At 54.9% G+C, this 27,467-nt stretch overlaps 11 protein-coding genes across 11 annotated transcripts; 7 read left to right on the forward strand and 4 right to left on the reverse strand.

The window, feature by feature from the left end:
• Positions 1–2,743: 2,743 nt before the first annotated feature.
• CDEST_06742 (uncharacterized protein) lies at positions 2,744–3,122 on the reverse strand. The gene has a single exon (XM_062922901.1). It carries the CDS (start codon positions 3,082–3,084, stop codon positions 2,827–2,829), a length of 258 nt encoding a protein of 85 aa, XP_062778952.1. The 5' UTR covers positions 3,085–3,122; the 3' UTR covers positions 2,744–2,826.
• A 1,697-nt stretch (positions 3,123–4,819) lies between these two features.
• Positions 4,820–5,194, forward strand: CDEST_06743 (uncharacterized protein; the record flags this gene model as incomplete). Its single annotated transcript, XM_062922902.1, has 1 exon — positions 4,820–5,194. One exon carries the CDS (start codon positions 4,820–4,822, stop codon positions 5,192–5,194), a length of 375 nt encoding a protein of 124 aa, XP_062778953.1.
• Positions 5,195–6,632: 1,438 nt separating this feature from the next.
• CDEST_06744 (uncharacterized protein) lies at positions 6,633–6,908 on the reverse strand. The gene has a single exon (XM_062922903.1). It carries the CDS (start codon positions 6,903–6,905, stop codon positions 6,747–6,749), a length of 159 nt encoding a protein of 52 aa, XP_062778954.1. The 5' UTR covers positions 6,906–6,908; the 3' UTR covers positions 6,633–6,746.
• Positions 6,909–8,356: 1,448 nt separating this feature from the next.
• CDEST_06745 (Putative WD40/YVTN repeat-like-containing domain superfamily) lies at positions 8,357–15,279 on the forward strand. The gene is made up of 6 exons (XM_062922904.1): positions 8,357–9,088; positions 9,240–9,686; positions 9,742–9,868; positions 9,921–10,232; positions 10,301–11,569; positions 11,624–15,279. Exons 2-6 carry the CDS (start codon positions 9,272–9,274, stop codon positions 14,409–14,411), a joined length of 4,911 nt encoding a protein of 1,636 aa, XP_062778955.1. The 5' UTR covers positions 8,357–9,088; positions 9,240–9,271; the 3' UTR covers positions 14,412–15,279.
• Positions 15,280–15,924: 645 nt separating this feature from the next.
• On the forward strand, positions 15,925–17,004 carry CDEST_06746 (Putative GPI-GlcNAc transferase complex, PIG-H component domain-containing protein). The gene has a single exon (XM_062922905.1). It carries the CDS (start codon positions 16,117–16,119, stop codon positions 16,885–16,887), a length of 771 nt encoding a protein of 256 aa, XP_062778956.1. The 5' UTR covers positions 15,925–16,116; the 3' UTR covers positions 16,888–17,004.
• A 6-nt stretch (positions 17,005–17,010) lies between these two features.
• On the reverse strand, positions 17,011–18,654 carry CDEST_06747 (Putative pseudouridine synthase I, TruA, pseudouridine synthase TruA/RsuA/RluB/E/F; the record flags this gene model as incomplete). The annotated part of the gene is made up of 1 exon (XM_062922906.1): positions 17,011–18,654. One exon carries the CDS (start codon positions 18,652–18,654, stop codon positions 17,011–17,013), a length of 1,644 nt encoding a protein of 547 aa, XP_062778957.1.
• Positions 18,655–19,183: 529 nt separating this feature from the next.
• On the forward strand, positions 19,184–20,466 carry CDEST_06748 (Putative small GTPase, P-loop containing nucleoside triphosphate hydrolase). The gene is made up of 3 exons (XM_062922907.1): positions 19,184–19,364; positions 19,432–19,645; positions 19,700–20,466. Exons 1-3 carry the CDS (start codon positions 19,297–19,299, stop codon positions 19,979–19,981), a joined length of 564 nt encoding a protein of 187 aa, XP_062778958.1. The 5' UTR covers positions 19,184–19,296; the 3' UTR covers positions 19,982–20,466.
• On the reverse strand, positions 20,113–20,667 carry CDEST_06749 (Putative RNA polymerase subunit Rpb4/RPC9, HRDC-like superfamily, Rpb4/RPC9 superfamily; the record flags this gene model as incomplete). Its single annotated transcript, XM_062922908.1, has 2 exons — positions 20,113–20,415; positions 20,533–20,667. 2 exons carry the CDS (start codon positions 20,665–20,667, stop codon positions 20,113–20,115), a joined length of 438 nt encoding a protein of 145 aa, XP_062778959.1.
• A 1,489-nt stretch (positions 20,668–22,156) lies between these two features.
• On the forward strand, positions 22,157–23,647 carry CDEST_06750 (Putative ribose-phosphate pyrophosphokinase, phosphoribosyltransferase). Its single transcript, XM_062922909.1, has 2 exons — positions 22,157–23,420; positions 23,519–23,647. The coding sequence occupies exons 1-2, from the start codon at positions 22,698–22,700 to the stop codon at positions 23,525–23,527; spliced, it is 732 nt and encodes a 243-aa protein (XP_062778960.1). The 5' UTR covers positions 22,157–22,697; the 3' UTR covers positions 23,528–23,647.
• A 1-nt stretch (position 23,648) lies between these two features.
• On the forward strand, positions 23,649–25,028 carry CDEST_06751 (Putative Phosphoribosyltransferase domain, ribose-phosphate pyrophosphokinase). The gene is made up of 3 exons (XM_062922910.1): positions 23,649–23,878; positions 23,936–24,239; positions 24,292–25,028. The coding sequence occupies exons 1-3, from the start codon at positions 23,675–23,677 to the stop codon at positions 24,366–24,368; spliced, it is 585 nt and encodes a 194-aa protein (XP_062778961.1). The 5' UTR covers positions 23,649–23,674; the 3' UTR covers positions 24,369–25,028.
• A 638-nt stretch (positions 25,029–25,666) lies between these two features.
• Positions 25,667–27,125, forward strand: CDEST_06752 (uncharacterized protein). Its single transcript, XM_062922911.1, has 4 exons — positions 25,667–25,884; positions 25,987–26,547; positions 26,618–26,843; positions 26,906–27,125. The coding sequence occupies exons 1-3, from the start codon at positions 25,780–25,782 to the stop codon at positions 26,792–26,794; spliced, it is 843 nt and encodes a 280-aa protein (XP_062778962.1). The 5' UTR covers positions 25,667–25,779; the 3' UTR covers positions 26,795–26,843; positions 26,906–27,125.
• Positions 27,126–27,467: the final 342 nt, after the last annotated feature.

Genomic DNA, 27,467 nt, shown 5'->3' on the forward strand with positions numbered 1-27,467 from the left:
CATTACCAGACCTATGGCTTCTTTCAGTACTCACTACAGTTACCGTGTTGTTGTACCCTTTGCGGTGAATATATCTGTGGTAGTTACATATGAGGTCAGCCGGAGAAGCTAACGTTGGACCAAAACCTCGATAGACACGATCAAGAGATCATTGTAGTTTCCGCTAGATTCTACTCAATACCAGACGATTGACATTCAGAACAACTTCCACAGCCCGCGGTGTGTCGTCGAAACAAGCCCCAGGCTGTTGGTACCGGCGGGGCGGGTCCTGTCTGAGACCCTTCCGGGCCCGCACAACCCGGAACGGGAAGCAGAGTGGAGACCCGGCAGTCCGGGCAGTGAGCCGGGGACGGGCGTTCCCACCTCTGTGCCGGCATGAGCATCGGAACAGGTGTGTCATGCTGCACCTTGTGCATAACTGCAAGATAATTCATGGATACGTGTATAGGCTGGGCCGGGAGTTGAATAGGCACCTCCTCACGATTGATGAGAGCTGTTTCGACGCTTCAACATGGCTAGACGTGTGAGAACCTCTCAAACACAGGCACCGACGCCAAAGTTGGACTGACCGACTTCGAATACGAGATCGCACATCTTTACCGACTCCTGCTTCGCTGGCTCTGCATACGCGCCTGCGCCTAAAAACCACACCGACATCGCAAACTCCCAATCCCACCCCCATCGTCATCGGTCCCCACAGCGCTTCCAGAAAGTCAAGGTGAGACATCAAATACCACTTCACTTACACCAAGATCGCCGCTTTCGGGCATCAGAGCCCGACCGGCAAACCACCACATGTATTTCAGGCACAGGAGCATGGCGGAGACGAATTGCTCATCGGCCTTCAGCCCCCCTTTTGCCCCCACGAGCATCCGTTCCGACATTTGCGACTTGCATCTCCCCTCCCGTCGTGCAGGTCGCACAAGACCACGTGCCCATCAACGACTAGGGGGAGGTTGGACAGCTCAACTTCCACACACTTACACCACGAAAAGGGGAACCAAGGTGCAATTGATGAAGTCCCCCTCCGTCGTGGCACAAAGTCTTTTCGCAGCCGAATGATCACTTCCTTTCCTCGCCCCCGGCCAGCTCCAACCGCCCGCGCCCCAGCCCGAAAGAACCTCCCCGCCTCATAGGTACGTTGGTTGTACTCGCTACAAGGGCACATGACCTCAAAAAACATGCATTACGTCGCTCGTTGCGCTCACCGCTGCGCTGCTCAGCGCTTCCATTTGATTCTATTGCTATAGTCTTCTCTTTTTTTTCTTCTCCTGCATTTTCGCCGCTTCCGAGAACGTTGCGCGGTTCTCAATCGTTGTTCGCATCGAGGCGAGCATATTCCCAGCCACCTCGATTTTCTCAGCTTCCTTCCAGGCCCCAACAAAGCAGGCGCATTCCGCCGAGACCAACAACGCAATACGATAGGATTGGCGGCCGTGCAAGACGGTTTCCCGAGACTCAACTTATGTAAGTCAGTCAAGCCCCCAAACGCCACCAACAACGCCCGAATCCTTCCATCACATCTCAAAGCTAACGCTCGCACCCCGGTCCGTCTCCCCTCCCGTCGTCACGCAGCGATCTTTTCCACCATCTTTCAGCAGGACCCCTTCGGCGTCGTCCCGTGCGAGCACGAAGGGCGAGCCTAGCGCCCTCTTCGCTCGCGGATGTTTGCCTCTTCACTCGTAGGCCGTGGCTCATGCCGGCCGTAAACGGGGGTTAGTGGGACCGGGGGGGCGTCAACGAGTCACAGATAGCGCCTTTCGAATCACACGCGCCTAAACCATATGCGGGTTGAAGGGCGGTACGGCGGCTGGCTTCCCTTCCCAGGGGTCCATAGGGTATTAGCGCAACACGGCCATGCCGATTTTCTTCTCACATCACCAACGGCATGATGAACGTCCAAGTGCGTAGGAAAGGAGGGTCGGGCGTCCGATCTTGGTACGTTTTTCGGGTGGTCATAGCAAAAGGTGAAAACCAGGAGTGGGCGCACCGAGGTGTGACGGGACAAGCAAGGATTCACTCGGCGGTGATGATCTCCTGCAGATGGGGTGGGAGCTGCAGTCAGATGTGATCGGACGGGTTTACTGGGGAAGAAGCAGTGAAGTCGGGATCTCATTCATGTTTTTGCCCCTGCGGACTGCCTAATGGGACCAGGTTCGAGCTGAACGATGCCGCGGGCATGACCTTTTCTATCCTTTCTGAATGTAAGAATGAGGTCCAAATCGTTGCTCCACTAGCCGTTGAAACCGAGGACGGGACAGGGGTAAGCGAGAGCCTGACAGATTCCTCCTTCACGGCGCGGCTTCCGCCCTGCCACGAGCTAATTTTCTACTCATCTGCTGAGATGGTATGAGTGTCCCAATCGATGCCCAAAAACGAGGCTCCTTGAATACCACCTTAGTGATGGTCGAGCAGGCAACCCTAAGTCCATTCGTGCGCAGATAGACCCAGCCCAGGCTGCATCAATTTACTGTCACGGGACACGGAATTTACGACTGGAAAAGAACCTGGCAACCTGCTATTGTCACAGAGCAGAAAACGAGCGGCTCTTTAAGGATGGCTTTCTATCCCCTGAGGGTTAATATGAGTGGATGATTGAAATTCCAAAAAGGGCGTTCACGAGGACCAGTTGTCCACGATTCTGCGACAGTCGTTCTGTATGCGAGGGCCGGCTGACCGCCAATGGCGACGCCAAAGCGGCACAGAAGTCCCTGATTCGTCGCACGGCAACTCTGTGGTCCCGGGATTAATTATTAGATGGCGGGTTGCGCGGTATTCTCGAATCTGGTGTCATATTATAATGCTGTGCTTCCCCATGGGCGCTCGCTATGTCCAGGTGGCATAGGTGTCTGGGAAGTCCAAAACGTCTGGGAACGATCGACGTATTGAGTTGTCATGGTCTTTCCAGAGAGTAAACCCAGCATAGACAGTCACGGCTGTCGACCTGAGCAACGCGAGTTGGCAACGTACCTGCGTGTCTTTCGCTAAGTGCCGCATGAGAGACGCAGATGCTGTAATGCCTACGGAAGCGTCGTGGTCAATTCGCCAGTCGCAAGGCACAGGTTGCCGGTTGGCCCTCAGCATTTCTCGACTGCTTCAGGCCTCCGAGATCCCGACGTTGATCTGAGCGATCGAATGTAAGATGGAGCAGCAGTACGTGGGGCGATAGCTGCCAAGCATCCAGGGTCCCTGGCGATGGCTTCCCAAAAGGCACTTCTTCAATGCGAATTGTGACTGTGGTACGTCCTGGGATGAAATTTGATGAGAACCCGAGTCAGTGAATTATATGCACCTTGGCCTGACCTTTCTGAGATCTTTCATTTCATTGAGTAGGGAAATACCACACCTCGCTCATGGTTACTATGCAAATTTCTTATGCGCAGGTTGAGGTTGGCCACCACCCATGCAACGCTCCGAGCATGAATATTACCGTTGCATCGAGGTGCGTGAAGTAAGCAGCCGCGAAGCGCTAGTTCGATGAAGCAGTGCGACTGGATCCTATTGACAAGGCCAGGAATCCGACAATAAGTGCTGGGTCTCGAACTCGTGTGATGGATGTCGATCATTGGGTTTTAGTTGCTTGATGTCCCGAAGTATGAGCCAAACAAAGGTGAGGGAGGAACTGAATGGGCAATATTATAGCTGACGAAAGTCTACTCAAGAACCAATGTTAGCAGCACCCATCCCACCCTTTGTTACTGGTTAAAGGATCGTATCTGGTATTCAAATCGGAAATTCGACCAAAAAAGTTAGCCCAACGGCAAAGCAACCACCCCTGCTCCCGGGGCAAGGTGATGTGCGACATGACAGGGATAGTGGAGCTGTGCCCATCAAGCCATCGGAAGGAATTTGAAGGGGTGCAGAGTCTGCCTGTTGTTGATCTCAACTCCGGACTCATTAAACAATAACTCACATCGGGTTGCAGCTGGGCAGAACGTCAGGCCTGTTTGCGGCTCGACCAGACTGTCAGGATGCTCGCACACATCGTGGCGTCTGACATCCAGCCCCCCCTCCGTGGAAGATGTTCCCAGTTGGCCTTGCAGATGCATTCTAGCGCCAATGTAGTCACTATCTTGCAACGCCAAACAGGCGCCACTGACAACAGGGTTAATAGGTCGAAGGCGTTGCCCAGAGTGCGGCCGCTGCGCCAGATGTACGTCCCAAACCCAAGAGAACTATAACCGATGAATTGTGTCATCAAAATGTCTGTTTAGGTTAATTGGCCATCCCCCGATGTAGCAGTAGTAAGACAGCATCATACGAGACGTCAGGCACTGCGTACATGCCGAACTCGTAAAAGCATTTGACATTTTGGGGGAATATGACCCAGAAAACAAGCTTACCCACCAAGCAACCAGCCGGCGAAAGAAGTGTGAGGCACGGGAAACAATATGGTTGCATCGGGGGAACTGGCCCCCCGTTCCGGAGTAGCATCACGGACATGTCAGAAAGAGGGGGGAAGCACGTCACGTACCTTGCGATCAACTCAGCAACTGGTCCAGGCACTGGCTCAAGAGTGAGGCGGCCGTGGGTTGAACTTGGCTACCAATATGCAGCCATACCTTAATCCGTGCTTCGACCATGCACGGGGAAGACGCCGGTGAGGTTCCGCGCTGAACATGGGCGGGCGATATGAGCTTGTGCTAGCGGTCGATGAAGTGTCACAATTGGCGAGGCTGTCCCGGCTGGCCGTGTCATTGGGCTGTCATCAAATGGCTTTCCAGGGGTATCGACGTGGGACTCATATCTGACATCCAGAAAGTGGCCAGGCCGGAACCATTGGCTTTAATGGGTGTCACCGCTGTTGTGTCCCTGCTTGATGTCCAGCTGCCTAGCGAGTCGTTCCAGTCGACCCTGCTCTCGGCCATGGCCTTCATGGCCGTCAAATCCCCAGACCAGTATCACACTCACCGAGCCGAACCTGTTCCTCGAGATCACCGGCTTCCTGGCTTACCTTGAAGGCTACACTCGCCAGCAGGCCCGCCTCTTGATGAACGAAGCCGCCATCTCCGCCGTCGCTCCCTGGACGAAGGCACTAAATAAGGTCTCTGCAACCACGATGGAACGCCTCTCCAAGCTCCAAGGCCACCCGATTCTGGAAGAGCTCAACCACCGCTCGGCGAACGAGTATAACATCGATCCATTTAAGTGCGAGATCCAACAGACCACCTTGCGAAACTACATGCAGGCGTAGCAGAAAGTATACGCGTTCGTGGCTACAATACTGCCCGACGCGCCCGTTCAGATACCGCGCCCGGTCGAGCTCCCGGTGCCTCCCGTCACTCTGCCGCCTAACGTTGTCGACGCCTTCTCCCGGCTGTTTGCCAGCGACCCTGCCCCCGGCCAAGGAGACTCTGAGGCCTGCCGCGAGATATTCGACGCCACCGTCGCTGCTGTCGTTTCCCTCCTTGATGTTTAGCTGCCCAGCAAGCCATTCAAGTCAACACTGCTCTCAGCTATGGCCTTTATAGCCGTGAAGTCCTAAGACTAGTACTACACGCATGCTGAATACAGTCCTAAGGTCAGTAGCGTCATTAAAGTGTTGCTGCTAATAGTATTTAAGCAGGCGCAGATAAGCTACACTAATAAGCTACGCGCCTACATCAGCCTTAGCTCCTAGCCCTAGGTTACTAACGACGTTGTCGACCTTGTGCAGCGCGTCGCTTAATCAAAGGGTCCCCACCGCCGCCTCACCCCGCTTGCCTAGCTCTTTACCTGCCAGCAGAACCTGGCCTACCTTCGCCGCACAGGGGACACCGCCAACCCGGACTGGATTTCCTGGTCCATCCATCCCGACACTGGCGAGCAGGCTCTCAGCTTCCGCCAGTGGACTTTGATCCAGCGCAGCGACCGAGAAGTGGGCTGCCTCTGCCATCGACGCCGCCGAGCAGGATCTGATGCCCCTGCTCTTCCTTACCGACATGCACGCCTTCGACGACCGTATGAACGGTCAGATTGGAGCTACAGGCTAACGAAACGGTCGACAGGTGCATCGAAGCCCGCTCCTTTGGCCCTGAGACAAGAAACGGATGTCTTGCAGCTTGTCGAACCATGTAATGCAATGCGTCTCATCGTGTCGGTGGGATATTATGATAGGCCTTGATGGTGGTTAAGTACCCACAATTGTAGATACGTTGAACAGACACCACCTCTAGCCAGCCAGACGACAACAAATACAGCGAGTTAGACCGCGAGTTTGGAGACCAAAGCTCTCTATGATACAGCTCAAGTTGGCGGGGGCGTTTGTGTTGTGCAAGTTGCTCAATGCGGTAGTGATCGGCCCGCGAGCACACACAGTCAACGGCGGGCAGATGCAGGACTGCTGCAGCCCCAGACACTGGACGTGTCTTTTTTTTGTCGGACCTGGACTCTTGAGGCCGCAGATGCAGATGGGAATTATTGGAGAGAGCCATTGCACGTCGCCATGGTAAAGGCTAGAGTTACGAGCTTTAAGTGGATGTGGGGATCGCTGATGGATGGTGGCCGTTTGTATGCCGGCCAGCGGAGTTTGGTTCCAGACCCGCGCTGGCAGAGGCGACGCCGAAGGATGAGGACGGCTGGCGCCCGAGTCGAGGCCCCGGGACGATGAAAGTAAATCGACCAAGAACTAGGACAGGCTTGTGATGTCCATCATTGAAGGACGTGTTCCTAAAGCCGATAGCAATGGTCACATGCGGCACGTTCTTGTGAGTGAGATGATGGCATTAACTATGGGAGAAGAACGAGGCAGGGATATACGTAAGTATCTAGCCAGTGTAGAGTGACAGAGAGATGGTTGAGGAACTGCGAATCAGTAATCCAGCAAGTGAAATTCGCATAGACTTTCCGTGATCGGCCATGGAGAAAGAAGCAATTAAGCAGAGAGGCATAATAATTCCGCCGTTCGTCGTCAGTGTGTCACTCATATTTCATGAGGTGAGGTTGGAGAAGACCAAGAGGTGGCACAGACGGGGGACAGAGGCGGAAGTAGCGGATACCTTGAGGTTTGCCGCCGGGTGGATGGAAAAGTGGATGCCGGTTCGTACAGACTACCGTCGAGTGGATTTATGTGGGGCATCCCAACGGGAGGAAAAAAGAGATGAACCAGTCAACGACGCCGGCATGGAGCCCCCCTGTAATGCACCTGCTGAACACAAGGCACATGCGGCTCCGGATTGGCCCCATGCAAGTTCCGTAGGCGCCATCACCCTTTCCTCGGCGCGTAGATTGTTCAACCCCTGCTCCCTGTTCGCCAGTCCTTTCCTCCTTCCCCGACTGCCACTTCTCCTCTGCTTTCTCTCTCTTCCTGTCACCCGCTGTCGACCGGGCATGCTTCACTTCTTCTCCCCCAACCACGCTGTTTTCCTCACTTACCGCCGCCTTGCCCTTGCCGGCCATTCCTATACCAGACTGCTTTCCATGTCTTCGATAGGCTCTCGAGCCTGTTGACGAGCTCGTTCGAGACTCCAAGCAACCATGTCCGAGGGGGCGAATCAGGCCAGTTTGTGCCATAATTCACCACCGTGAATACCAACGAGAAGAGGGGTTTCATGCGATACATATCCCTCTGTGCACACACGGCACATTTGACATTCCACAGTGGCCCTGTCTGTAAGACAGTTGGTCACTTCCTCAACATAGTGAGGCAAAGTTAACCCATCAGGGAAAGTGGAGCTGGAACATCCAAAGCGAGACAGGCTTGCTGGAGAACAGCCGCCGAGCAGACATCATTGCGATTTAGAGATTCGATTTTCACCTCGTTGCTCGGTTCGTTGTGCTTAGTTATCCCAATAGACTTGCCACGTTAAACAACTGCAAGACAGCGAGCAAGCGAACGCCGGCTCAGCTCAACTTCGTAGGCTGATGTTCTCGTCGTCCGCGCACATACGCAAGCAGGACGAGCAAGCATTGCAAGCAGCAGCAGCAGCATGCCGATAGCATGCAGTGCTTTCGCGAGAGAAAAGATGGACTAGCACCACGCAACGACAGGTCCAGAGGCCTAATTATGGCAGAATATTGATCTACTGCTTGATTCAGACATACTCGGCTTGCCTCGATGGTTGACGGCTTACCCAACCAGGCCGCTCTATCCTACTCAACCCTCTCCACCATATCCCTAACCCCCTCGTCCTGCTGCATATACCCCAATTCTGACCCCTCGGCACACGGTGGCTTGCACCCTGCACACCATGCGAAGCACCCTTCGACTGGCTTGACAGGGCCCCGAAGACAAGCACCCCAGTCTGGTCTCCAGAGCCATCATCCATGCAGCGCTTTGGCTCGTCCAGATGAGCCGGACCGTATCCGCTCGCCATATCCTTCGACCGTCCAGGGAGAAGCTCTAATTTTATGGACAATACTGATCGTCCAGTGACAGGTCAGCTCGTAGGCTTAGGCGCCTTGCTCCATGTTTCTCGACTTTCCTCCTATTTGGCTCAGTCATACCCCGTCCATACCCCTTTGGAGTCGCGGCCTCTCTTATTTTCCATCGTCTCTTTGGATTCCGTCCCTTTTCTTTTCCTTTCCGTCGTCTGCAAGAAACCCTTTCTCGTGTACGACCTGTGTCGCACACTGGCAGAGACTTTCCTGCAAGAGAAGCGCCGACACACCCCCTCAAGTAGAGCTTATCCAGTGAAATCTCTACTTTTCCAACAAACACCGCCTTGGGCAAAGACAATCGTATCGCTTCGCACCCTCCATCTGCGTCTATAGCGTCTCTCCCCTCCGACACGTACCGACAGACTGTAACCATCTTTAACACGCCACCTCCCTAACTTTTTCTCTTTCGTTTTCTGACTGTCCTACCTTTTATCGGTGACTCGCCGGGAACCAAAGTCAGAGAGCTGCCTCGCGTTGCAACGAAGACACAACAGAGCACAACGGGGCAACCAGCAATCGTAACACGACAGCAGACGAACGGTACTGCTACTCCCAAGAGAGCTCACAAAGACCCCGCAAGCCTGGAACCCCGAAACGTGGAGAGACAACCGGACCGGGAACAGACGTTGAAAAGTGCTTCATGTGATGGTGAGGTGGAAAAGGTGTAGCTTCCCGATTGCCTTTAGTTCGCCACGAAGCAGCCGAACGGTGCTGTGATCGCCGCGGATTGGTGAGTAGGCCTGTCTCACAAGTCACACACCCGGTTTTCGGCTTCAGAGGATCCAGAGGTTGCCGGTGGACAAGTACCTGCATCTGTCTCCCTGCATAGAAGCTGTTCTACCCAAATGAGGCCTGCTGGCTAACATCGCACTGGGTTCCAGATCGAAAGCCCGAAAAAGGATATAGTGCTATCATGTCAGCCTCGACGAGAAAAAGAACTGCTACCGTCAGCTCCGGGAAGTCGTCGCAAAGAGGTCGGAGCAATGAAATGCAGGACTTCACCATGTCGCAGCCCAACATCAGGCGCTACTTCGAGCCATGCGTCGCGACAGCGTCTATGTTCCTGTACGCGCAGGGTTCGTCCATCGTTTGCTGCCATCACGATACTCTCACGATTGAGAGGAGATTCTCAAGACATTCGGACGAGGTCCAGTTGCTTGCAGTCGACACCCAGAGCGAAATTGGAGCGGGAAGACTGGTTGTGAGTTACGATGCCGGGCAGACAGCAATTGTCTGGGATATCATGACGGGTGACGAAGTAGCTCGGTTTGCTTCATACGAGCATCTGACGACTGCCGCTTGGATGCGCAACGGAAATGTTGCTTTTGGTCAGTTCATACCGGGAGTCATCTATCTTGCTGAGGCCGCTAACATGACGTGTAGGCAACACACAGGGCAACATTATTCTATTCGAGCCCACTACATCGGAGCATATTTCCTCCAGGACGATTGATCAGATCGCAGTGACAGCACTTGCGCCTGCTGCAGACTGTCGGACGTTCGCAATCGGGTAGGCTTGGCAAGCAACACGAAACTGGGAACATGATGCTAACAGTATGTAGTTACCAAAACGGCTCTTTGCTGGTCGCAACTCTACAACCGCGGTTCACCATTCTTCACAACCTAGGCACCTCAAGAGCGCCTTCACCCATAGTCACGCTTAATTGGCATGCCTCTTCATCTCGTCAGAAATCAGACATGTTGGCTTCCCAAACACAAGATGGTGATCTGCGAGTCTGGAGCGTCTCCAAGTCATACAACAGCGACGACCCCGCCAAGGTTGTGAGGATTCTCAAGCGCACCGACAACTTTCAAGTCGGACCCAACTGGATGGGTTGGTCGAAGAACGGCCGAATTATCCAGTATTCTGAATCGTACGTCATTCTTCGCCACTTGGACCTATGCGCGCGCTTAGAACTTGTACTAACATTGGCCGCATTAGGGAAACACTTTCGTGGGATGTCCGTACTAAGCATGTCACTTGGGACAGTATCCCAACGCTTGAGCACGTCAGAGGTCTGGCCGTGTACGGTCCCGGCGCCAGCCTCTTCACACTCGGGGCCAACAACACGGTTCAGCAGTTCGATCTCAACACCCCGTCCATCATTGTGGCCAACGTCCAGCATCCTGCTAACCTGTTGCCACCATCACCACCGGTCTCGATTGAGGAACAGCAAGGACAGGAAACTTCGACAACAATTGTCACCGACTCCGATACTACATCTGGGACCATTGAAATGGGTATATCGGAGAGCGACGAAGATCACCTATCTCCATTCGACCGCATTGTCGGCCGGAAGGACACGGGCACCCCCAAAGTGGCCGATCCCTACGATGCCGACTCGGCAAGCGCGGCCTCTAGCCGCAGCGGGCTTTCTTCGATCTCAAAATCCTCCGGAGGATCTCGGACACCAGGCCGCTACCCTTCATCAGCTATCTCGCGGGGTATGACTGAAAACACTTACATCTCGGCCGGTTCTTCTTTAAGGTCGTCGGCCGCACCGTACCAGGAAAGAGACATGTACTCCATGAGCGGAACCTCAATGATGAGTGGCACCTCGATGTCTTCATACCGATCCGGCCGCTCAAAGCCCTCCCGCCTGCGAAATGAGATTCTACCAAGCCCAGTCGATAGCAAGGTTCAGGACCTTTTCAAGTACACCAGGAGCCGACTCAGTGATATTCCCTACAAGCACCCGGTCGCTGTTGACAACAGCCGTCTCACCAACGACGACCTGCGCAAGCAAATGTTGAACACCATCTTTGGATGGAACAAGGAGATCGGGGATCTGGTCCGGGAGGAGTTGAGCAGACACAACGCCGGTTCGCCCGGTCGCATCCTACTGATGAGATGGCTTGGCGAGATTGACGCGGATGTTATGGCAGCGAACTCGGCCTCTATGACGTCCTCCGATTGGATGTTACTGGCCCTCAGCGGGATTGGAAGCCAAGCCTCGCAGCGCAAGCTGGGCCGAGCTTATGTTCAGAGACTATTGGAAAACGGCGATCTTCACGCTGCAGCTACCATTTTGATTGGGATGGGTGACCACAACGACGCCATTGAGATTTACGTCTCGCACAAGAAGTACATGGAAGCCCTCATTCTGACCTGTCTTTTCTATCCCGCCGTCTGGGAACGACTGTCGGCTATCATCAAGAAATGGGGAGAATGGGCTGTCATGCATGGACAACAGCAGCTAGCAGTCCGGTGGTAAGTTGGTTGCTCATCTAGACATTGCGAAATGCACTACTAATCGCGAAACAGTTTCGCTTGTACTGGAGCCGAGCCCGATGAGCCTTGGACATCTCCTTCTGCTGCCCAGGTCACCTTCGAAAGCATCACTGAAAACCTTAACAAGGGCATTCCCGAGGTGTTGTCGCCGCCATTGTCGCCCCCTGGCATCAATCGCGGACCTCAGAGAAGCATCGCCAAGACATCCGCACTGAAGCTCATCACATCTTTCGGTGACCAGGCCGGAAAAGTGAAGTTTTTCTCTAAAGGAGATGGTGAACAGACTCCCATTGCCGCGGGACCGACTCCTATTGCGGATTCTGCTGTCTCCCCTGGCAGCTTCGATGTGGCCACTGCTTTTATACGCCCGCCAAACCGCAGTCAGTTCAACACGCCCAATTCCGCAAGATCCGGAGCATCTGGATTCGGTCGCAAGCGTCTTCCTTCCATCGGGGAAATCCCTGGAGACCTGTCTCGCGACCAGTTCCAAGCCGTTGGCGAAGAATCCCGACGCGCTATGCAAGTGCGCATGTCATCTGCTGAGCAGGACAACCTTGCTGCCGGTCTGTCCTTGCAGAGGGCTGCCACAGCAAGTCCCATGATGATGCGTGACCAGTACAAGAAGATCACCACGCGTACAAGAGAGCCTCCCCCGCCGTCTCCTGACGCCAGGGTACTCGTCAAAATGGAGGGCAACAAGGTCCAACGCAATGGTTCTCGAGACCGCAAGCCGAAGGGTCTTCATCTCGAACTCGTCGGTCTCAACAATATGGCTAATGAGGTTGCTTCACCCGAACAATCTGTAGCATCCTCGACTCGATTTCACTGGCCCTCTCGACGTCGCGGCCCGGGATCCGTTACTAGCTCTGTCACATCTCAATCAACCACAAGCAGAAGCCTTCGGAGTAACCCTGCTGGCGGGCGGCAAGACTACATCCACAGTCTCGACACTGCTCAGCGTCTCCAACAGCGCAAACATCGAAGCCGACATTCAAGTCGAGAGAGCAGGCGAGACGGTTCCCGTGGCCGCGACAGCGATCATGGTCGCAGCCGTAAGATAGCTTCTCGCGAGGCCTCTGCGGAACGTGGTCGGGCATCAAGTCGCAACTGGCCCAAGCCGAAGCGCTCACCGACGTCACCCATTCCAATGTCGCCTGAGGATCTCATCAATCTGAGCACCCCCAGACTGCTGCCTGAGGTGGTGGACCCTGCTACCGTCAGAAAGTCTAGTAAGAGCAGGAAGGGAACCAGTCGTGCGTCTAGCCGTGGTAGTCAGGGTCGCGCCAAAAGCCCCGAGACCAAACACCGACCTCCTGCACTTGACCTTCGCGGCCGAAGCGCGGACCGAGGCGGTGGATCTCTTGTTCGGTCGCCCTCATCGCCGCTTCCCCTTTCAGCCAACCTGATCCATTATCAAGGGTCTGAAGACGAAGAAGACTATGTCAAGGCCGTGGTCGCACAAGAAAATTTCAGGAACAGGCACAACAGGAGCACCAGCCAGCATGGATCTCGCAAGGCCCTTTCCCCTGAGCTTTCTAAAGAATTCCCCCGGCGGGACCGATCTGAGAGCCGCCGCCAAGGAGGTGATAATCTTGATCAGTCCCGTGATATTGCGCTCGCCCAGTCAAAGTCACGCGCCGCCTCAACTGAGCGTGCCGGTGACTTAAAGGCCATGAAGGATGAAAGACAGCGCAAGAAGGAAGAAGCCGCCCGCGAGCTTGAAGAGCGACGCAAGTCGCTTGCACAGCGTCCATCGGCACCCGCAATTCCTCATCCCAGTAATATCCGCATCGGCATTGAGCCGTCACCCAGCATTGTTGAGCTCCCCCCTCGTAGTCATACTGCGGACTCAGTCCAGAGAAGCATGTATGCTCGCAGCAACTCCAACATTCACATCGGGCTTCCTGCAACACCCAAGGCCATGCGTCTAATTGCCGAGTCTGAAAAGGACAAGAACAACATCCCGGTGCCCCCAATTCCAGCGACCTTTGCACAGCGGCATTCCCCCGTGGCTTCATCTCAACAGCAGTCTCCTAAGAAAGAGAGGGAGGCCGAGCTCCTTTCACTTCTCCCGCAGACGACTTATCAACTCCCATCGTCAGTCTACCAGCCTCCTGCCCGTGACATAATGACTCGCAGTCTGTCCGCCCCGTCCATTCCTCCCGATGCGCCTTCCCCGAAAGGACCCACCTCTCACAGTAAGGGGTTCTCTCTCGACCCGTCGACAAGAAGAGGTAATCCAGAAGAGATCCGCACTGTTGACGACATGATCCGCGCCAGGCAGGCCTCCCAGGAGAGCAACAACTACGGTATCCTGCCGTCGCCGCCGCCGCCTCCCCCGCCGATGTTGAAGGAGTTGCGACATCTCGCCATACCTCCTCCTCCACCACCGGTACCCCTTCCGTACTCTGCTCACAACAACACCGGCGTGTTTGGATCTGGCATGATTGAGATCGTTGTGGACGATGACGACCCCACCTCCGCAACCTTCACCGCACCTATGGACACTGTTATCCCCGATCTTGCTTCATCCACTCCCCCGACTATCAAGGGCCATAACCGTGGCCGCAGCTTCAGTGAGCGTGACAGCAGTCTCGCTGGTCGCCTCTCTAAGGCCACCGACCGCTTTCGATCCGGCAGCCGTCCCCGCAAGGAGCCCTCCAGTCGCTCTCGTGGTCAGGATGACTACGACTACGCGCCTTACGAGAGCGTGCTCGTGCCAGTGAACTACGGTCGCGATGGCATGCGATCTCCTCTCGCAATGGCAGCTAAGACGCAGAAAAGTCTGCCCACTGGCCTACACCAGAATGAGATGATCTGAAAAGACCCAACCTCCTGATCATCATTACACTTCACATGTTCCGATTCGCTGCATGGCGACAGGCGTTTCCCGATGATTCTTGATTGCATTACTTTTGTGATCAACGGGCAGAACACGAAGACCCTTTGTGGCGCGGTGCAATCGTTGCTGGCAAGAACAACAAAAGAGAAAATACTCATGTTTTGTATACTTTGAGTCTATCCTTGAACGATTTGTCGAGCGCGCAGAGCGAACATTTTTCTCCTTTTGCCTCTCATTTCCTCTTCTAATTATCACCTCTTGTTTGCCTTCTTGCTTTCTCAAATGATGACTGATGATGAGCTGCACCTTGGGGTTTCAGAGGACCAGAGCCAAAACCCAAAATACATGAGCACACGATACCTGTGGGAGGCAGTGTACGCGATGAATGGATTGGTCTTGGAGGAAGATGACTCTTCAAAGCAATGAAAAGAAAATACCAAAAGGCGGAGGATTCCAGGATGACACTGTCTTGTCCCGAAGCCGAAGGAGAGGGGATTGGGGAGCGAAATGGACCGATCGAAAAGTGCTGAAACGTGTGTTTTACAATGTTGCCTCGCGGCACCTTTGTTTGTTCATCTAGTTAAATGGCTGGGAATTTTCACGTCTTTCTTTATTTTATTTTGTCGCCTGTCCCCAAGACTGCAAGACTTAGGGGTGGTTGACTGCTATTTCCTCATGAGTGGGTGGTGGTATGTAGCTAGCTGCTCGTCGAGATGGCCGTATTCAGGCTGAATATTGAGACTAATGCACCACGATCCCGAGAATGTGCTTGCGCATTTGTGATACGATAGTAGAAATACAGGCCCCCGCGAATAATCTCAATGATTGGCATGGGACACAAAAACAGAAAAAGAAGATGCCGACGGCCGGGTTTGAACCACGTGCGAGGTTAACTGTGTGCATACACCCTCTAAAGACTCTAGCATCATCACCAGAATCAACAGCCAAAATCCAGATGATTGGTTGCAGGGTCGCAAAAGCAATGCATCATTTGTCACTCTCATAAATGGAACTACCAAAAAATTGGAGTTGACATCTCCATCTCCAACCGCTACCCCAAGCCCCTAACGATCGTAATCCAGCACGCCATGCGACGGTGAAGATCTCTCTGCAGAGTGAAGCCTCCCTCAAGTGTTATCTTCATTGCTTAGGGCCACACGCAGCAATCGCAGGTTACCCGTGCGAGTGGGTGGCCACCGCGGCATTCGCACTGGGCGCCACTAGAGGGTTCCAATGTAGATGGGGTAGCGGAAGAAGAGTGATGAAAGCCTTCAACCATTTGACCATTACAGCCGGTAATTTCGGCTGAACTTTAGCTAGATATAGTATCCAACCACTGGAGGAGCGTGCGTTGACTGTGAGTGGGGCACGGGTGAGGTAAGCAAGTCACTGACAGCTAGGCGGCGGGCACGACACTGCGTGCGTCGCATGTTGTCGCATGTGCCACACACGACGGGGGAGACTTCCACCGAACACCGACCTGAGCCTCAAGCTTCTGTCCTCGTCAACTTTGAAATTGGAGCCGCAGCCGCGATTGCGTCCTGCAATCCTGGCGCAGCCTTTCGCCCACGCCCCAATTGGCCCTTTTTGAGCTGATGTTACTCAGCGCGCTTTCAATGTGCACCATAGCGGCCATATCGCACACCTCTCGCGACACCATTGCGACACAAGCATCTTCTCGCCCATGATGCTCACAACGGCTCCCCGCCTCCACGTCCGGCGCCCCTCGCCAACAACAGCCGAGTTCACAGTGACGACCCGCCCGCCGCCGACCCTCGCCGTCCGTCTCCTATCGAGCCTCCTCCTCGTCCTACGCATCCCCCTCTTCCTCTCCTCGATCCTCCTCCTCCAGGCCGCCTGGTCGCAGTCACCCTACGCCGCGCCATTCCTCTCGCCGTCGCCGACAAAATCCCCCACCACGACGCCCGACAACCCCCCCACCGACGCCTTATTCTTCTCAACCATGACCTTCTGGCACGCCCTTCGTTTTATCCACGCCTCCATTCCGGGCCGCCTCGCCCACCGCATTGTCGCCTCCCACGTGGTGCCGCTCCCCGTCCTCGTCCCGGGGTGCCTCCTCGCCACCTACGCGACGCTGCTGCGCACGCACGCCACCGAGAGCCTGCTGGTCCTGCGCGGTCTGGGCATCCAGACAAGCTCCACGAGCGGGAGCTACCTGTCGGCCGCCGCGACGCGCTTCATACCCACTGAGAAGATCCAGGACGTCCTCGTTAACGAGGCCTTCCGCGGCTTCGAGGTGCGATACTACCTCATCGTCATCGTCGAGGGCGAGGAGGACCTTGTCGTCGTCTTCCCCAGGCTGCTACCGCGGAAGAAGATTGTCGAGACGGTCTGGAGGGGGGTCAGGGGGTGTCTCTGGGAGGCGGACGGGACCGCCGGCGGGGGTGGTGGGAATACTAGGAAGATGGACGAGAGATGGCAGGGCGGCGTCTAGCCGGCCCGTCAGCCGTACCATAGCAACCACAGCCCCTTTACGAAATTCACGATGTTTAAACTTTTTTGTTGTTGTTGTGCTTGGTCTCTTCATTCCCATCATCACTTTCTACAACCTAGGTACTCATTCATCACCGGCCCCTGCGGCGGCAGCGGGGGCGGCAGCGGCGGTGGTACCCGCCTGCTTGGCATCTTTGATGGCCTTCCTCCAGTTTTTCGACTCTCTCATCTCCTCGGCGTTCTTGAACCCCTTGCGCTGCGCCCACCGGTTGTTGATCTCCTCGGGCGTCGGTGTCAGCTGCTTCTTAGCGAGCGGCACGTACCCGCCTGACAGCTTGCCCTCGTGGCCACCCTGGAACACGCGCTTGCCCTTGGGCTTGGGCTCGGTGCTCTGCACCTGGCCCGAGACTAGGTCCAGCAGCCGATTGGCCAGCACCTCGTCCATCTTCTTCTCGCGGTAGTGCGCCCACAGGCTCTCGACGACGTCGGCCTCGCCGTATACCCACCGCAGCGCTTTCTCCGGCGCCGTCGGGATGCGACTGTCGTCGTCGCCGGGGAACACGCAGTTCCAGAGCACCAGCGGCGTCTCGTGCGCGAGGTCGTAATTGGGCTTGCGGGGCGTCTTCTCGACGTCCAGCAGCCGCGTGATGACGTCGGGCCCCTCGAGGCGCTGGCCCACGAGGAAGAGGATCGTCACCATGTGCCGGATCTGGTGCCACAGGAACGCCGTGCCGCGGATGTTGAACGAGTACACCCTAGGCAGCTTGTCGTTCCCGTCGGCGGCGCCGCGCCCGAGGTACGGCAGCACCGAGCCGACGTCCTGCACCTCCTCCACGCTGGCCTCGTACATGCGCCGCTCGAAGCTGGTGATCTGCTTGCTGCCGTCCACCTTGCAGAAGTTGCGGAAGTCGTGGTCGCCGACGAAGCGCCGCGCCGCCTCGTTCATGGCCTCGATGTCGAGGTACCCTTCCCGTAGGTCGTCTGACGGCGCGCCGTCAGTCGTGGTCACCGCCGTGGGCGTGAAGGCTGGCTGCGTGAAGAAGTAGCGGTACTGCCGCTCCTCGCAGGAGAAGCGCGCCGAGAATCCCGGCGGCGGCGCCGGGCACCACGCGATGACGCGAATGTCGTCGGGGAGCAGGCGGTTGAGGACCTTGACGTACGGGATCTCGTCTTCGATGTCGTCCCACTCCTTCTCAGGCTTCTTGTTGTCTTCTTCTCCTTCGGCCTTCTCGACGGTCCCTTCCATGGCCGTATCCCCCTCTGTCTCGGGGATAGCTTGCTCTTCCGGCTTCTTGGGCAACGGCTTGCTACTCCGTACCCTCAGAGCGATGACCTGCCCAAAAGCGCTCACGCCGCGATCCGTGCGGCCGCACTTGGAGTACTCGCAGCAGTCGAAGTTGACCACCTCCGGGTCCTCAGGGAAGATGAGGCAAGCCTTGGTCAGCGCGTTCCACAGCTCGCCCTCGATGGTCGGCAGGCTCGCGGAGCTGGCGTACTCGAAGCCGCCGTAGCGCTTGCCGAGATACGCGAACTTGAGGGCGATGAAGCGGCTCGAATACCGGGAGGCGTCCATCTTTTTGTCCTTCTTCCGTTTCTTTGCCGGGGGCGGGGCAGCGTCTACCATCGCCGTGCCGGGGCCAGGGCCGGGCCCGGCGGACTTGGATGACGCGGCGGCATCCCGCTTTGCGAGCTCGTGCTCGAGCTGTCTTATGCGCGCGATGAGGCGGTCCTTTTCCCACGAGTAATACTTCCCGCCCGCATCAGCCATGTCTGCGACGGCAACGGTGCTTGTGCCCCGGGCTGCTGTGTGAGACGAGCGGTAGGGGTGAGTGAGACGGTGGTGAATTTGACGATGATTCAGGGCGTGGGCAGGTAAACCTTTTCGATAATCGCGTAACAACAGCCCGACTGGACGCCTCGGCAGGATCAGACTCTGGCTTCGCAGGCTTTGCAGACAGAGACCCTTCACAAAGGCTTCGAGAAGCCCAAATCTTCTCATGTGAGTTTGTATTCTGGAGGGGTCGTTTTTCGGACCAGCATCATGCGGGTACTAGGTACCTAGTGTGGAGGGGCTAATATGCGGCAGAGATTCGCAGGTGGGCAGCTTTCGGCGCATCACTCTCTTGTTCCCTTTTTTTTTCTTTTTTTTCTTTCTTGTCCCTCTCCAAACTTTTTTGGCCTGCTGGAAACAGGAGTGTGGCTTATGCACATGTGGCTGAGGTGAATGTTCAACCTACCTAACTCCCAATGGAGAACCCCGAACCAATCTGGCGGGACGGGTGGGATGCGGGATTGGGCAGTGCGCACACAGTACTTATGAAGCTTACTTACCTCGGACCTGGCTTGAGGCACTGCGCCATTTGTCGCCCGACATCCGTTATCAGAACGTCAATCAAATAATTCATCCAACATGGACGGAGACGCAATCAAAATCTTGCTAGTCGGTGATGAGAAATGTGGAAAGACGTCGTTCATCTCGTCCGTATTGCCCCCGTGAAGATCCGATGTGAGAAGCCACAACTAATGTCGCGTCGCCCCTGAGAAGACGACTGAGCGCTGGCGAAGGAACCGGCCCCATCACGCTGCTCAGAGACATTGATCAACCTTTCATCTTTGAGATCAAGCTTGGCCAAAACCCATACCGCTTGGAGTTCTACGATACAAATAGCCCCGAAAATTGGAAGCTCCTCGACCCCGACATCGTCATCTTGTGCTACGATATCAGCCAGCGACTCAGTCTCATCAATATGAGAAGACATGTACGTTCCTCTCCCTACAATCCTCCACATCCCCATGCCTGACGTTCGTAATAGTGGCTCAAAGAGGTCAAACTGTCCTTTCGCAGACCCGACCGTCTGCCCATCCTCTTGCTGGGCCTCAAACGAGACCTTAGATCGGAAGATGATCCAAATGGCATCATCTACCCCCAAGAAGCCTACCAGCAGGCGCAGGAAATGCGGATAGATAGATACATGGAGTGCTCCGCGGTGACGGGGGAGCTTATCAAGCTGGCGTTCGAAGACATTTGCAAGACGGCGGTGATGACGCGGAAGGCCGAGGGCGGGCAGACCGAGGGTGGATGTGTCGCCATGTAAAAGGTCGCCGTGGCCGTTGTCGTTTACCGGCTGATCGGCTGTGAGCTTCCCTGCCACCAAGAAGAGGAGGGGATACCGGAAAGCCAGTCGCGATCTGGAGTAGATTGCAAAGTGCGATCGGGGATGCTCTCCTAAGCAGCGCCCTCGTCACCAGCCTCCTCCTGCCCCTCCTCTTGGGGAAATGTGCCGAGGACTTCGGCGATGATGTTGACCATCTCTTCTTGCTGGTTCTCGTCGAAGCGCTCCGTCATCTCTTCGATGACGGTATTCAATGCGGCGACGGACGCAGGACGGAGATTGAGGATCATGATGACCTCGCCTTTGGCCAAGTCATAGGGACGGAGCTTTTCCAGGAGCTTGGGGATGCAACCCGGCTGGTAGGTGATGGGGTCCTGGCTCAACGGGTTGGGTGGTGTGCGCAGATACTGGAGGAGCTAGACCGGATAAGTCAGTAACGGGTCTATTACACAGAAGCAGATACCCAAATTTCATTGGATTGTTTTCCAGTTGCATTGGCATAGTAAAAGAGAATTTCGTGTATAATAACCTACCTCTCTTGCCAGTGCCTCCAGGTTGCCGGGACCCCGACGCTCTCCACGTTTCTTCTGGCCGAGCTTGCGTTCGGTCAAGTGCTGATAAACCTCATAGTTGGACAGAACGGCTGACTGAGCCTCAAGGATCTTCATCGTGAAGGAGGTGAGCTTGGTGTGTGGAGATCAGGTTGCAGTGCCAGTGATTAAAGCAGGTGAGTGGGCGTGAGGCGGTTGGTCTACTCAACGTAGAAGCAATGGAAACGGCGTCGTTTCGGCACACAGTGCTGTTGGATTGCAAAAGCGCGGAAATGCAGGTTGCGCTTGATGTTTGCTGAAATTTGTCGTGTCGGTATGCAAGCTGAGGCTAGGCCACCAATGTCCCCCTGTCACTCGGAGAACGGGACCGGGTGTTGACAGATCGAGTCACACAACCTTGACAGCAAGCTGACGTTCTTGCTGACAAGGGCTCAAATGACTCCCTGGAGGGCAAAAGAATTAGAAACAGAGGGCACTGTGGACTTTTGATTTGAGTGGAGGTGTTGAAGCAAACGACAAGGGCTCAGGGAGGCGGCGATGTATCGATGTATTTTTTTTTATATTGATTTTGTTGTCTTCCTTTAACTTTGGAACCGGAAGTCGGTCCTGCCGCAAATTTCTTCTTGCACATGGAAAGTGCCCCGCGCTTGTCACAATTGACAACCACCTGCAGGAGAGAAAAAGTGGCAGCAAGCAGAAGAGAAAAAAAAGCGGCTGCAGCAGGACAGCCCAAGGCACCAATCACGATGCCCAGTCCCCCACTTTGCCATGTGCTAAAATGCTGCCCAGTACGTACCGGATCTGGAATTGCGCAATGAGAGGGGGAAGAAGGGTGCTGGCCATGTGTATTGGCGGTGGCTGCTTTCGAGGACGACGGCGCGCTGCACCTCGCTGGACTGGGTGTTGTCGTTGCTTGCATTGTGTGATTGTGTGATGGCCTCTTGATATGAGCGGTATTTAAAACTCTCGCTGTCTCTCTCTCTCTCTCGGGTAAACATTACAAGGCACGCATAATCACGAGGCAGCTCTACTTCTGGCGTGGGAGTGAAGAATGCCCACACATCATATCTCGGATCTCAGAAGAGTCACAGGTGCATTATTGTGTCTGTTCCACGAATCCCACGCAATCCTCCCTGTACGAAGAATTGTCTCGGCACTGTATAGGGTACCGTAAAGGGTCGCGCCGCTGGGCCGTTGGCATTGCTCTCGTCCAAGCCAGGGTGTCCAAGGTATCTCCATCGCCGGTCTGCGGCACTCCCCATGAGGCTCGGCATGTCTGGGCAGCCTGGCAACTGCCCGAAAAACACAGTGCATGGTCAAAATGTCGTTGGCGCAAAATCTTTGCTTGAATCGGAGTCATGAGGAACACGCCCAAAGACACGGCGCCCTAACCCGAAAGGGCCGGCTCGGGGGCCTGGCCACCCTGTGCTGTCGCCCTGTACGGTCTCTCTTTTCACCCCACCATGAAACATTCTCACCCGCTATCCCTAAAACCCACATGGCGCGCGACGACCGCACCCAACCCCGATTCCTGCCAATCCCAAACAAACTTATCCACTCAGAGATTTTCCTTTACAACTTCTCGACAACCCCAGCTTCAGAGGAATCCCCCCGCTAACCACCCTTTTTTTTCTCTTCTCTCCTCCTTCTCCTCTCGAGCTTGCTCGCCATGCTTCCGTTGTAATCACAACTTCAGAGGCCCTCCCCTCTTACCTCGTCGTTCGCCCTCAATTCTCTCTGGCATCACTGCTCTTTCCCCAATCCAACTCCGCGCATATCCTCGGCCTCGGCACATTCCAGTCCCTTGTGACGTCGCACTGCACCCCACTAGCAGATTTTTGACGCCTCGAGCAAACCCGACACCGGATCTTTCGCTCGCGATCCTCCCACCCGCACACGACATCCCGCCATCACTCATTCACTTGCACCTACCTATCTCCACTGACCCCGGGCCTTCAAGTCGCGTTTTACAAAACTCGCAACCGAAGCTTGAATTCCGTTTCCTCTTCAATAAACCCCGCCAAACCAGAACGAAGTGCTGAATCTCAACTCGAACATCGCCGGTTTCGCCCGATCGAAAATACTCGACACTCTCAAACAGCACACACAACTATCCCACAACCCAATATCCCACGACTTACTCAGCCATGGTCCGCAATATCATTGTGCTTGGTGGTAACACCCACCCGGAGCTGGTCAACAGCGTGTGCAACAATCTGGGCTTGAACCCCTGTGAGCGCATTCTCAGCAAGTTCTCAGTTGGAGAGAGTCGCTGCGAGATCAAAGACTCAGTGCGTGGCAAGGATGTCTTTATCATCCAGAGCGCCTCTGGCTCAGTCAATGATGGTTTCATGGACCTGTGCATCATGATCTCTGCCTGCAAGACTGGCTCTGCCAAGAGAGTCACTGCTGTCATGCCTCTCTTCCCTTACTCGAGACAACCCGACGTTCCCTACAAGAAGGCTGGCGCCCCCCTCTCCAAGTCATCAGCGGAAGCATCAAAAAACTACACGTTTGAGAGTGTGCCTTCAACTCCCGGTCCTGGAATTGCACGCAGTGCTACCCTCTCTAACGGTATTGATGGTATTGCCTCCAAGCTGGCCAAGAGCAAGCTCAACGAGGAACGGAGCAACGGCATCAACGGATCCTCTGACTACGTCAGGAATGGCGAGCACAAGACCAATGGAAATGGGAACAGCAATGGTCGCACCAACCACGACTCTTCGTCACAGTTCAGCTACACCACCCACGACTACGCCAACCAGAACCAGATCAATGGCTTCCAGTCCAAGCCCGGCTATAAGCAGTGGGTTGCCCAAGCTGGTACCCTGGTTGCCGACCTATTGACCTGCGCGGGAGCGGACCATGTGGTATGTTGTTTCCCTTGGAGGACAAAGCTGGGCATTGCTTGAAAGCATGGGCCTGTCTTCTTTTAGACACTGATCGCAAGCGCTAACAAAACACACAGATCACGTAGGTTTCCTCCTTCACCTTCCTTGACGTGATGTCCTTTTTTGCATCTGCGTCTTTGTTGCCAGTTCCACAAGAGCCGACCTATGGCTTGGCCCTGCTCGCCTGCACTTCTTGATTGCTTCCTGGAGAAGCAGTTGCTAATGATTGCAGAATGGATCTCCACGATCCTCAGTACCAGGGCTTCTTCGATGTCCCCGTAGACAACTTGTACGGCAAGCCTCTTATCAAGAGATACATCCAGCAGAACATCCCCAACTTCAAGGATGCTGTTGTCATCAGCCCTGACGCTGGTGGTGCAAAGCGTGCCACCGCTATTGCCGATGAGCTGGACATGGCCTTTGCCCTGATTCACAAGGTAGGTCGTTGAATTTTCGAGTGGGAAGGCATAGGATTCATATGTTTTCTTCTCCAGGAGCGACGCCCGACCAAGTACACCGAGCAGCGCAACGCCAGCATGATGCTGGTGGGCGATGTCAAGGACAAGGTCTGCATCCTCGTGGACGATCTTATTGACACCGGCAACACCATCACCCGAGCTGCCAAGCTGCTTAAGAAGGAGGGTGCTACTCACATCTACGCCCTCTTGACCCACGGCATTCTCAGCGGTGACGCCATCCCGCGCATCAACGCCTCGGCCATTGACAAGATGGTCGTCACCAACACTGTCCCCCAGCGAGACCACATGCGGGTCTGCCCCAAGCTCGAGTGCTTGGACGGTGAGTCTCCTCGGTCACCTGGCCAATCTGAACACATGCTAAATTACAGTAGTCTCTCCCGTCTTCGCGGAGGCGATTCGCCGTGTCCATCATGGCGAATCCATCAGCGTCCTTTTCCAGCACAACTAAAAGCATCATCACATGGCGTTTGAAAAGAACATCGGCTTTTGCATCGGAGGGTTTATTGGATTCCAACAACTTCTAGGGAATTTCGGCAACCGTGGCTGTTGCTTTTACAGGCGTTTAGCACAGGGAAGTGGGTGGTTGAGTGTGGCATGTTTTCCTGCCAAGGGCATACTAGACGTTTCCCCTTTTTTACCGACTATCTACGACATACCAGCTCGTTTCCCGTGGAAACAGAGCGGTTCATAAGCAGCCCCATCCGGCTTGCCATATTGCTACACACGCACACACAAACACAAACACAACACAGGAGAAAGTTACATAGGACCTCATCCATAGCGATGGTGGCTCTCTGTTCCGCACACCCGAAGAGCGGTGTTGGCTCGAAACGGCGGCTTTGCTATACACAAACTTTCCAAGTCTTGATGGATTACACACTCTTGTCTCTTTTTCTTCTCTCTCTGCGAACTTGGGCTATTTCCTTGACAAACTTGGGGGGTTGCTGGAGAAGCGGGCTCGCAGTAGTATCGTCTTTTTCCGTCCACGCAGAACATGAGAATCACCGTAGAACCAGCTTCGCCGGTCGTGCACCGTGAGCGCACTCGTAGATCATCGTGACATACAAGATAGACTAGAAATCTAGCAATTAAGATGAACAGAACCCATGTCAGTTCCCCGCAGAACCCAGTGTCTCTCATGCCAGGTTTACATGAATGAATGCTGGTTTTCCCTACAAGTCCCGACCTCCAGCTGGAAAAGAACCGAGCGTGGCACGCTAAATCCAGAACATAAACAACAAGGATGTCTTAGCCATATTCCTTCCAGCTTCTCCAGGCCAAGAAACATCTCCAAGCCCCCACCGAGTCTGTTTCGCGGGGCACCGATACTGGTGGTACCTAGAGCAAGTACTTATCTACCTACCTAGGTAGGTAATAGGGTTGGTCAGAGTGGGGATGCGCAAGACGCTTGGGCCAGCCACCCTGCGATTCTAAAGCCCTGAGAAGAGGCTTCATCATGAGATGCAACCAGAGGGAGGGGGTAAGAGAAAAGAGAATAATGTATAGCAGGAAAGGAAACGGGACACAAGAGTAACAAGACCTAAGTGCAAAAATATTCCGAAACCGAGAATCGAACTCGGGGCTATGCCTAACCTCTCACAGAGATGAGAGGGCATCATGTTGGCCACTACACCATATCGGATATTGTTGAAGATCAGGCTCATAGAGACCTATATCAATGGTGGTGCTGCTGGAATGGAGCAATAGAATCCCTTATCTTATCAACAAGAGCTCACCCCCGCCAAACCCCACCACCCACACCTCGGCACTGGCCTCAGTGGACGACAGATCCCAAGCTCGCGCTTCCCAATTGAACTTATTATACTCACCGTCCTAACAAGACGGCATTCTAACCCACAATGGCGACGCTCTCCGGCGTAGAGCGCATCCGCGCCATCACAGACGAGGATGGCATGTTCAAGGCCTTTGACACGTACCCCTGGAAGAGGGATAAGGCGTTCATGGTAATCATCCATCTATCCCACCTCTCCCTCCTCCGCTCCACTCCCTGTTCTGGGCGTATCGCAGACCCTCCATCTCCCGCGGACAAACTAACCACCAGACAGTCCGGTCTGGAAGCGATACTCGGCGACCCCAATACCGAGAACCCTCAGGGGTCACCTTCCGACCTCGCCATCCACGCCCGAGTCTTCTACTACGCCCAGCGCATCGGCGTCACCATTGACTTCGCGAGGTACAAGGACTGGCTCGCGAGACGTCCGGGCTACATGCCTCCCGACATACTGCCGGAGGAGTACAAGTCAGCGAGTGCACGAGACGCCGCCACCGTTTCCGCGACAGCCGGCAGCAGCGGCGCAGACCCAGCGAGCGAAGTCCCTGACCTGACCTCCAAACTCAACAACCTGAGCACCGGCAAAGACAAAGACGAACCCGCCGCCGACCCCGCCGACCCCGCCGCCCCGGAACCGGCGCCATCATGGCAGTCAGCGGCCCCTAAGGCAGATCTCTACGTCGAACGTAACCCAGCTTCGCAAGCAGACGGGCCAGGCCAAGGAGGCGACGAGCCCGCGTACCCGATTGGCTTCGCCCAGATGCTCGAGATGATCCAGAAGGGCATTCCCATCCCCGGCATCAGACAGATCCCGGACACCGTGGTCAGGGACGCAGTAAGTTTTTTCGGTGTTCTCTTCTTCTTCACAGCCCCCTTTCCCCATCGCCGAATTACTGACCTCTCAGTCTGTCAAACCCTTTGGGAAACGGGCAGCGCCCAGAAAACCTTGGGAGAAGGATAGCCCGACTGTAGAGTCCTCCTCTGTTGGGGTCATCGAGAGTCCCTCCGTTGTTGATCCTGAGTTTCCACCGCTGGACGAAGTGGCGATACCCGAGGTCGAAGCTGCAATTAAGGAGACGTGAGCCCGTGAAGAAGTACCTAGAACTTGTCAAGTGATGCGCGTGGCGTTTGGTAAAAAAATGATGATATTCAAGTAAGGCGAGGGCGTTGAGCACTGATATATATGCAAATAGGACACATAGGGAAATCTTGGGCTCCGCAAAGGAGAAAGTTCAGGAACCATAAACTTTTGGGGGAACATTCTAGGGAAACTACCTAACGACTGATTGAGGACTGCCACAGATGCTGTCCAACCGGGATCAACTCCACACTCCAAAGTAGCTGGAATGCGGTATATACTACATACAATCACTATCGTTGTTTTCTGATATTCCATACTTGCTTGCCTGTCTTGCCTTCCTCGTCCTACTCCGATTTGTCCAGCTAGCGGTTTGGTGAAACTGAGGACGTATCATGAGAATATGTGAATGTATCCATGAACCGCCATGTTTAAATGAAAGCATTCTGGCTGGGCTTTGTGGTGTAACTTCGACACCCAAGCGAGGGGTTGGGAGCCACTGTGACGCGCCTCATCCATGTTGCAAAATCCATAACCATGATGTGTCCAATGCACTCAGACAAGTGATAACCTGCTGAGCGTAGGATGACAGCTGATCTGTAAATTAATGGCTGGGGAAAATGTTTCGTAAGCGGGGACAAAATAAGTGTGTCGATTACTTCGTCAGAGTGGAAGAA

Source organism: Colletotrichum destructivum, chromosome 4 (genome assembly GCF_034447905.1).
Source record: "Colletotrichum destructivum chromosome 4, complete sequence".
NCBI classification, from domain to species: Eukaryota; Fungi; Ascomycota; class Sordariomycetes; order Glomerellales; family Glomerellaceae; genus Colletotrichum; species Colletotrichum destructivum.

Coding starts and splice junctions, on each gene's coding strand:
- CDEST_06742 (XM_062922901.1), bottom strand. CDS start 3,084: ATGCTGAGGGCCAACCGGCAACCTGTGCCTTGCGACTGGCGAATTGAC.
- CDEST_06744 (XM_062922903.1), bottom strand. CDS start 6,905: ATGAGTGACACACTGACGACGAACGGCGGAATTATTATGCCTCTCTGC.
- CDEST_06745 (XM_062922904.1), top strand. CDS start 9,272: ATGTCAGCCTCGACGAGAAAAAGAACTGCTACCGTCAGCTCCGGGAAG. Junction 9,687..9,741: donor CAACGGAAATGTTGCTTTTG/GTCAGTTCATAC, acceptor CATGACGTGTAG/GCAACACACAGGGCAACATT. Junction 10,233..10,300: donor ATTATCCAGTATTCTGAATC/GTACGTCATTCT, acceptor TGGCCGCATTAG/GGAAACACTTTCGTGGGATG.
- CDEST_06746 (XM_062922905.1), top strand. CDS start 16,117: ATGATGCTCACAACGGCTCCCCGCCTCCACGTCCGGCGCCCCTCGCCA.
- CDEST_06748 (XM_062922907.1), top strand. CDS start 19,297: ATGGACGGAGACGCAATCAAAATCTTGCTAGTCGGTGATGAGAAATGT. Junction 19,365..19,431: donor GGAAAGACGTCGTTCATCTC/GTCCGTATTGCC, acceptor GCCCCTGAGAAG/ACGACTGAGCGCTGGCGAAG. Junction 19,646..19,699: donor TCATCAATATGAGAAGACAT/GTACGTTCCTCT, acceptor CGTTCGTAATAG/TGGCTCAAAGAGGTCAAACT.
- CDEST_06750 (XM_062922909.1), top strand. CDS start 22,698: ATGGTCCGCAATATCATTGTGCTTGGTGGTAACACCCACCCGGAGCTG.
- CDEST_06751 (XM_062922910.1), top strand. CDS start 23,675: ATGGATCTCCACGATCCTCAGTACCAGGGCTTCTTCGATGTCCCCGTA. Junction 23,879..23,935: donor CCTTTGCCCTGATTCACAAG/GTAGGTCGTTGA, acceptor TTTCTTCTCCAG/GAGCGACGCCCGACCAAGTA. Junction 24,240..24,291: donor CAAGCTCGAGTGCTTGGACG/GTGAGTCTCCTC, acceptor AAATTACAGTAG/TCTCTCCCGTCTTCGCGGAG.
- CDEST_06752 (XM_062922911.1), top strand. CDS start 25,780: ATGGCGACGCTCTCCGGCGTAGAGCGCATCCGCGCCATCACAGACGAG. Junction 25,885..25,986: donor AGAGGGATAAGGCGTTCATG/GTAATCATCCAT, acceptor ACCACCAGACAG/TCCGGTCTGGAAGCGATACT. Junction 26,548..26,617: donor ACACCGTGGTCAGGGACGCA/GTAAGTTTTTTC, acceptor CTGACCTCTCAG/TCTGTCAAACCCTTTGGGAA.